At 38.6% G+C, this 9,337-nt stretch overlaps 1 protein-coding gene across 1 annotated transcript in view; it reads right to left on the bottom strand.

Annotated features, from left to right (window-relative positions):
* Nucleotides 1–9,337, bottom strand: part of RNF11 (ring finger protein 11) — a 35,748-nt gene continuing 26,411 nt past the window's right edge. Inside the window, exons 2-3 of the mRNA XM_011973728.1 lie at nucleotides 3,230–3,399; nucleotides 1–2,291 (exon numbers count right to left, since the gene is read on the bottom strand). Of these exons, the coding sequence (XP_011829118.1) occupies nucleotides 2,120–2,291; nucleotides 3,230–3,399 (342 nt within the window). The 3' untranslated portion in view covers nucleotides 1–2,119. The remainder of the gene's footprint in view (nucleotides 2,292–3,229; nucleotides 3,400–9,337) is intronic.

The raw sequence follows: 9,337 nt of genomic DNA, 5'->3' as shown, positions 1-9,337 counted from the left end.
ACAGCTGTATTATAACTTTATTTAACAACTTAGTAAAAGTCAAAATTGATGGTTCTTAACATTGCATGTTGAGAATACAAAGTGCCTAAAAATGACACATTCTGCCCAATGCTAGTTCCTTCAGTATTACCACCAAACTTCTGTGAAAGACTTGTATTGAAAAGAAAGACTAACTGCAACATGGAAGATGATTTTAAAAAAAGTTCATTTACCAATTTTAACAATCTAGAAAAAAAGAAAGTCTGACTATAATACTTGATGACAGACATCATGTTTAAGTAGAAAACACAAGAATAAAAAAGCAATTATCACAGAAAATATTGCACAACCTCAGTTGTTTCCTCCAAATCTGCTTTATGTAATTGGGTGGATATAAATTAATAAACAGAAATTTAAGCAAGATACATGTAACAATTTAACAGAACCTGACAATCTAATTTCTTCAATTTTTCTCAAATTCATCTTTAAGTCTTTCCATCATGGGGCTCATAAAGAAATTTAAGCAACATATGGATACTACAGTTGAATGTCAAATCTTTTCAAAGTACTTATGACATACTACATTCCTCTATAATGCAATTATGAATAACCTTCATGACAGTGTTTTGTATGTAGAAAAGTGTTAGAGTTCAATATTCAACCCAATATAAAATAATAATAAGAAACACTTCTGATGTTAGGTTGAGACCACTTTTCCTTTTGCTAATGAATGATTTTTTTTAGCTGTATGTAATATCACTGAGGTGAACCAGTAAGTCACCTTTGAGTACATATGAAAAAATAAACACATGCTAAATGGATAAAACATTACTACTACATCTTTACTAGACCATCTCTACCTCTAACACTTCAGAAGCTTAGAGATTTAAAGTATTCTTACATTAACTGCAAGAAACAAAGGAGAAATTCCTTCTTTTTTGAGATCACAACTATGAAGTCATATGGTTATACAAATTCTGTGTTTGTGTGCAAAACATAAAATACAATTATCTTTATTCTCCCTGCTTAGTCTTGTCAGTCAGCTAGCAGGATGTAATAGATACCTTTCCAAGAAACAGAGACTGAGATGTGTTTTATATAACTTCAATAACCTCAGCACTACAGTAATGAGAGATGCAGTATCCTTTTGCTATGGTTCAAGACAAGAGGGAAGGAGGTCAGAAGAAAGAAAATAAATCAAAATTGTTACAACTGAGTAATTATTTCTCATTAGGTCTCACCAAGGTGCCACCTTCATTTTTACATAAACGCGGTGGCATAATTCAATCTCAATAAATCAGAATTCTTAATATTTAAAATTTAACTTGACTTTCCATTATCACCATATTAACAACCAAAATAATTAGATAAAACACATAGGAAAGGGCAATATTAAACCCCACTTTAATAGAGTTGGTTTCTTGACACATTAACTTATTTTTTATAGAAAAGGGATAGTGCATCTCAGTTTGCTTACAAGCTAGGAGATCACTTTGAATTCTGCATTTCCTAACTGCAAACAGAATATAGCACTTATAACAGGTTATAAATAAACTGGTTTTCAAGCATAGAGCCAGCCCCAACGATAATAATACACTATTTAAAAAGACCTAAGGCAATGAATTCCATTTCCAATGGAAAAAAAGAACTGTGCAAACAAGCTTAAAACTACTTTTTTGTGTGTGCCAGTGTTATAAAATGTAGCTTTTAATAAAACCTTGACCCAAATGTCAGCAACTTCAGAAAAGAATTTGGGTGGGGAAGGGGAAGAGAAGAAAGTTATTTCATTTAGGAAAAATAACTACTATCTTTTTCCTAATCTTCAATACACACAATTTAAACAAATACAGCTGCTGTAACACTTTACACAATTCCTATGTACTGGAGCAATAACAAGATCTAAATACAATTATATTTTTAAACATTGGGTCAAGGCTTTACATAAAAATACCATCCTACTTTTCCCACTAAGTTTCTAAAATATCACGTACTTTTCCCCCAACATCTGCAGCCATCCAGGAATTTTAAGGAAACTTTGTGCATGATCTTAATTCCTAATCCCTGGCTCTTTGGGCTCAGTGACAAAAGATCAAAACCACCAAAATGGTGGTTCACTTGAAGTCAGATGAGAGACCCTGGCTCAATTAGTCTCATAGGATGAAAGCAGTGCTGCATCAACTGGCTCCATGCAGGAGGGGCACGTGAAGGATCTCATCAACCAGTCATCTATACAGTCCAGGTGATAGATGTGCATGCACGGCAGAAATCGAATTGGGTCCCCATAAACAAAGTCCATCATACAGATCACACACCTGTTGGGAGCAACGGAGAGAAATCAGAAGGCATTTTCAGAAGTGTCCTATTCAGAAAACTGTTTAAATCCCATTAAAGACAGTGTTAATCTGAGTAACACATCAGAATGCTTTGCCTGTCATCTTATCACCAAAGCATGCAAACTGAATTTTTTCCTAATGTTGATCTATACATAATTTCTTATTTAAATCCCCCGAGAATTTGCAGGACTTAGGAGCAATCAACAGAGCAAAGAGAAATGGATTACATATGGACCAAGTTTACTGCTGTGCTTGTAAACAGCTACATACTATAGCAGATACCTTAAGGAGAATGGGATTATTTTAGGTAGAAAAGCATCAGTTAGATCAACTTTGTTTTTTTGCACTATTTAGTGTAATCCTGGACTAAGACAATTTTCATTTTAATAACTGTAAAACAGAAACACTAACTTCAGCCTACTTACTGGGTTGCTGAAAGTTAAAGCTCTCTTCACTAACTTTCTCTTTATTTATTAATTTAATTTAATTTAATTTTTTGAGACAGAGTTTCAAGTGATTCTCCCACCTCAGCCTCCCGAGTAGCTGGGATTACAGGCACGTGCCACCATGCCTGGCAAATTTTCGTATTTTTACTAGAGATGAGGTTTCACCATGTTGGCCAGGTTGGTCTTGAACTCCTGGTCTCAAGTGATCTGCCCACCTCAGCCTCCAAACATGCTGGGATTACAGGTGTGAGGCACTGTGCCCAGCCTGTGAAAATTTGTAATTACTATATAACATTCTCTTGCTAGTAGCCAGTAATAGAGCTATGAAAAAAAATTAAACATTCTCTTGCATTAAGCAAAGTGTTTCAACATATTAAATGTCTGACTTTCTAAAGTGCAGGAGAAAAGGCAAAATTTTCAAAAGCAACCTGAAAATAAAACTTTGAAATGTACAAATTAATTAAAACTTACTCCCGGATCTTTTTTTCTGATCCATCTCTTCCAGGGTCATAAACTCCTTTAGGCAGATGTTGTATAAGGCCTATTCTTTGAGCTATCCTAATTTGTTCCTCTTCAGTCAGCTGAGTTGCTAGCCGAGTCTGGCTAGGTGTTGGGTGGTAGACTGGAACTGGAACTTGTTCCTAAAATATTAAAATATGGAGGAAAAAGATTATTTTTTCAAAACCTTTTGAGGGCTTATTTTTTAGTCAGAGATAGAAGGGAAAGGGAGCCCTGGGAGGGCAGGAAGCTGGGCTAGTGTGTGGCTGTATTGACTGTGTTTCACCCTGCCTTAACTTCAGCTATTGGAACAAAACATACAACAAAACATTCTCATTCTGCCTAAAGGATATAAACACAAACATCACTGAAGAGCTGGCATGCAATGTTAAATGAACTATTTCCATGTGATAAGAGACTAGCCTGGACAACATAGCAAGACCCTATCTCTAAAAATAATTTGAAAAAAATTTTTTAATGGATTGGACTATGGCAAAAATAAATCTGAAAGTCATCTAAGACTCACTTTCCCATTTCATAGGACCAAGCTTGCCTATAGTCACATAATTGACAATACTGAAATTAGAATTCTACTGCTCCTAATCCAGTGGATTTTTTACACAATTCATTCAAAGGAGTCGTATGTATAACCCCCACCTTTTATTTGAGACAGGGTCTCCCTCTGTTGCCCAGGCTTAAATGCAGTGGCACAAACACAACTTACTATAAACTCAACCTCTCGGGCTCAAGCAATCCTCCAACCTCAGCCTCCTGAGTAGTGGGACCACAGGGGTAAGCCATGGTGCCTGGCCTATAATAATAATATTTAAAACTGAGCAACTCTGATGGAATGAAGCTGGGATGGAGTGTGGCCTAGGAGGGATGAGGCTCCCCATCCGCAAGCCCTCACCTTGGTTACCTTTGCAGAATCCTCAGAATCAACAAACAGTCTGAAAAACACTACTATCTCAGAAGATGAGATTTTCAGTCTGAAGAATTAAATTATGAGATTTCAGTCTCCGCTCAGCTACTTACTGTGATTGCTTGGACCAAGTCCCTTAATGTATTTGAATAATGTATTTGAATAAAGCAGATAACAGCACCCACTTCAGAGAGCTGATACAGTCATGAGGTAACTAAGAGCTTTGTAAATGCCAATATTTGTAAATTATTCTATCTAACATCTCCCCATCGTCATGATTCTACTCATCATGATTCTCCGCTTTGCAGACTTTAAGCTAAGTGCTACTGTCCTTGGCTTTGGTCCTAACTTTCTGGCTTCTCTTTGAATACTACAAACTCTTAGCCTCTGTTGTGATCTCTGCCAGCTCTGAGTTCTTCGACCCTTGAATTACTATTTCCAGTCTAGACTACCTTCCTGAATCTTAGTCTCAGTTCTAGTTGACCAGTTTTGATGAACTGTCATCCACATGCAAACTGGGAACAAACTGGTTTAAGACTTTGGATGATATAAAGGGTCTCTTAAATCCTTGAATCTAACAAACAAAAATAACTAAATTGTTTTAGAGCAAATAAATGCCAACTATGGGTTTTTCAGAGGCTAGATTTCTTCAGTCTTGTGTCTCAGTCTCTTCACATATGTGTAGAGAATACAGAAAGCAGAATAGAAAAGGAAAGTTCTACTTTATGATGAAACATTAATAAACATTAAAGAAGAAAATAAAAACTATATTTTAATTCATGTTATGAGTGTATTTTCTCCTTTGGTATTTTTTTGTTAAAACAAAGGAACCCTCTATGTATCTTTTAGATATTTAAAATGATTCAACAATCTAATTTCAGTTTACATGCAAATTTTCAGAAAACCATAGAAGAAAGGAAATGACTAAGACCTCCTGATATTTTAAAGATGAATGTGGCCTCACCCTTCTTACCACACATGCCTAATTTTAAATTTTAATTCCCATGATACTTGTTTAAAAATGGCTTGATATCTGAGTTATCAATTGTTTTTGTAACTAGAGAGCCTCTGATTTTCTAGGTAGCAAAATGGAATCTTGATTCAGTTGTTGGCTAACAGACACTGAGTGAGTAGAAGATTAGACAGGGGTATAAAAACAACAATTTTAAAAGATGTGATGGCCAGGTGCAGTGGCTCACGCTTGTAATCCCAGAACTTTGGAAGGCCGAGGCAGGCGATCACCTGAGGTCAGGAGTTCGAGACCAGCCTGGCCAACAAGGTGAAACCCCATCTCTACTAAAAATACTAAAATTAGCTGGGTGTGGTGGTGCATGCCCGTAATCCCAGCTACTTAGGAGGCTGAGGCAAGAAAATTGCTTGAACCCAGGAGGCAGAGGTTGCAGTGAGCCGAGATCTTGCCACTGCACTCCAGCCTGGGTGACAGAGTGAGACTCCATCTCAACAACAACAACAAGATGTGGATTTGGGGGTGGTTCCCACCATTCCCTGCTGATTCTCTATATAAACAAATACTATATGGTTTATGTTCAACACCCGCTTTCCCTCTGAGAATCTGGAATTTTGTCATATGTTAGGCAGTGGGTGCCTAATCAGTACCTGGGGCACTGAGTCCGCAAATGAGCTTCTCTGGCAGAAAACCTTTCATATATGTTGAAGGAATTAAGCACGTCCTGTGTGATTCCACTAGGAGATAACTCTGGGAAGCTTGCGCTTAGTTCCCTTTGGACCAAAGCACCTTTCCCCTTAGCTGATTTTGCTTTGATTCTTTGCTGTAACAAATCATAGCTGTGAATAAGATTATATACTAAGTCCTACGAGTCCTCCTGTTGAATCACCAAACCTGGGGACTGTTTTGAGGACCTCCAATGCCAGTGCTAGGTTGTGCTTCCACTTTATATTTGCAAAGCTACTGTGTTTCGTTCCCAGCTGAAAACAAATGAAAAAAACAAAAAACAAACAAAAAAAAACCCTAAATATTTTGATTAGCTTGTTTCAGGGCCTAAATATGGATCTAATGATAAAAGGTATACAAACACAACTCACTGCAACCTCCAACTTCCAGGCTGAAGTAATCCTCCCACTGCAGCCTCCCCAGTAGGTGGGATTACAGGTAGGCATCACCATGCCCAGCAATTTTTTTGTTTTGGTAGAAACAGTGTCTCGCTGACCAGGCTGGTCTCAAACTCCTGGCCTCAAGCGATCTTCCAGCCTTGGCCTCCCAAAGTGCTGAGATTACAGGTGAGAGCCACTGTGCCTGGGCTATCTGGCTAGTTTGATAAGGGCAGGGGCTATGTCTGTTTTGCTTACCAATGTTTACTACCTACTCAGCACGGTATCTGGCACACAGTTGGGACTCAACATAATTACATAACTGAAAAACATAAATCAAAGCACATATGTTCTTGCAATATACATTATATACATATTATAACTTTGTGGATATGCTATGAAAAATTGCTAATGGGCCTGGCACAGTGGCTCACGCCTGTAATCCTTGCAGTTTGGAAGGCCAAGACAGGCGGATAGCTTGAGCTCAGGAGTTTGAGACCAGCCTGGGCAACATGGTGAAACCCAGTCTCTATAAAAGATACAAAAATTAGCCAGAAGTGGTGATGTACACCTGTAGTTCCAGCTACCTGGGGGACTGAGGGAGCAGGATCACTTGAGCCCAGGAGGTTGAGCTACAGTGGGATGAGATCGCGCCACTACACTCCAGGCTGGGTGACAAAGTGAAAGAAAAAGAAAAGAGAAAAACTGTTAATGATTTGGATTAAATAACAATAACAAAAAGAAAAAAAAATTGCTATCTCAAAAAGAAAAAAGAAAAATTGCTAATGATTTAGATTAAATAACAATAAAACAAAAAAGGAAAACTTGATCTAAATTACACCCAACATTTTCCCAAGTGAAAATACCTGGGTTGTTGCCTCTTCCAAAGTTCCACCTACCCATCCCACAGGAACTTCAATAGGTCCAAAACTAAACCAGATATACTTGTATAGGCATTTCCTGGAATTTCTGCTCTGGCATTTAATTATGTATGTGGCCTTACACAAGCTTCTTAATATCTCTGAGTATTAAGGTTCCTCATCAGCATAACAGACAAAATACCTATCTTAATAAAGCGTTGGAGGTCAGGTGCAGTCATTCACCCCTGTAATCCCAGCTACTCAGGAGGCTGTAACATGAGAATTGCTTGAACCTGGGAGGCGGAGGTTGCAGCGAGCTGAGATCACGCCCCCGCACTCCAGCCTGGATCACAGAGCTAGACTCCGTTTAAAAAAAAAAAAAAAAAGTGTTGTAAGGAATAAGCAGATAAGTAAGGCACTTACCAAGATAAGGGCTTAATATATGAACTGTTCTCTAATGACACCAGTCACTGGAGATAGACATCTCATCCTTCCTGATTCCTCTGACTTCCTCTCTTCCTTTTTCCACTATCATCTACTTAAATGTCTTATACAGTCTTATCTAACAACCATCTCCACATTGTTGATTAGGAGACACACATGGGCTTGCCCTATGAGTTTAAATTTTAAGATGGAATTCACAGAGAAGCAAATTTCAAATAAATTTAAACAACGTTTTCCTTAATACTTTTAGTTCTCCATATGTCTGCACGCAAAAGAGAGAAAGAGCAAGAATCCAAAAGAAATCATCTGCCTTTAAGGAGAAAAGGAATAATTTAAAATTAAAATATGCACTGTGGAAAAATGCAGCAGCATGGAAGGGGATAGAATAGAAATGGAAGACAGGGTTATAAAATATGCTGAAGCAGGACAGAAGATAGGGTCTTTTTTTTTTTTTTTTTTTGGAGACAGGGTCCCACTCTGTCCACCCAGGCTGGAATGCAGTGGCGCGATCTTGGCTCACTACAACCTCCACCTCCCAGGTTCAAGCAATTCTCCTATCTCAACCTCGAGTAGCTGGGAGTACAGGCACACGCCACCATGCCCGGCTAATTTTTTTATTTTTAGTAGAGACAGGGTTTCACCACGTTGGCCAGGCTGGTCTCGAATTCCTGGCCTCAAGTGATCCACCCGCCTTGGCCTCCCAAAGTGTTGGGATTACAGGCGCGACACAGGTGTGAGCCACCGCACCTGGCCAGAAGATAGGGTCAAACACCAAAAACAGCAAGGTCTGATTTGATGAGAAAAATCTCTGAAGCATTCCGGTTGTCTGTTTATATATAAATGAAGCATCTATAAAATGATGGATGTTGTCAAGAATGTATTGGGCCCTAATCTTAGATAGTTTAAGCCAAGAAAGACACAAAACAGGTGAATGTAAAACGACGTGTTTTTCTGAAGGGCACTACATTAAAAGTTGGATTCAATTGAGGGAATGTGATACAATTTCAGAAACTAAAACAATGCAGTGGGGAAGTGCCTAAATAATGTGCTGAGGCTGGAAATAGTACAAGTCTGGTTTGTGGTGAAGGAAAAATAAAGTCACTGCTAAAGAATGCAGCTTGTCACCAAAAGCTGTATCTTTTCCTCCAGGAGGAAATAAGAGCCAGCTCTTCTGATCTTTCTCTTTATATCCTTACAAGCTGCTGCTGGCACCACCTTCTTACCAGCTGCAGTCTCCTACTGGGAAATGTTTTCTCTGAATTTTGCCAGACTGACACTTAAGATTATAAAATGGAGGATTTAGAATAGTTGGTCTCAACATATATTCTAGTTCTGATGTTCAATGAAATCTTGACCAAAACAAAAACCCCAGATTAGCATTGATGAAGTTCCTGAACAATTACACACAGATTTAAAAGCTAGCATCACATCTATCTTCCTGATAAATATAATTTTTTTTTTTTTTTTTTTTTTGAGAGAGGGTCTCATTCTGTTACCTGGGCTGGAGTGCAGTGGCACAATCTTGGCTCACTGCAGCCTCGACTACCGCCCGGGCTCAGGTGATCTTCCCACTTCAGCCTCCTGAGTAGCTGGGACTACAGTCCCATGCCACTATGCCCCGCTAATTAAAAAAATAAATTTTGGGCCGGGCGCGGTGGCTCAAGCCTGTAATCCCAGCACTTTGAGAGGCCGAGACGGGCGGATCACGAGGTCAGGAGATCGAGACCATCCTGGCTGACACGGTGAAACCCCGTGTCTACTAAAAAAATACAAAAAACTAGCCGG

This window comes from Mandrillus leucophaeus, unplaced genomic scaffold (genome assembly GCF_000951045.1).
Source record: "Mandrillus leucophaeus isolate KB7577 unplaced genomic scaffold, Mleu.le_1.0 Scaffold14, whole genome shotgun sequence".
NCBI classification, from domain to species: Eukaryota; Metazoa; Chordata; class Mammalia; order Primates; family Cercopithecidae; genus Mandrillus; species Mandrillus leucophaeus.
Note: the sequence above shows the minus strand (reverse complement) of the source record. Positions and strands in the feature narration are given on the sequence as shown.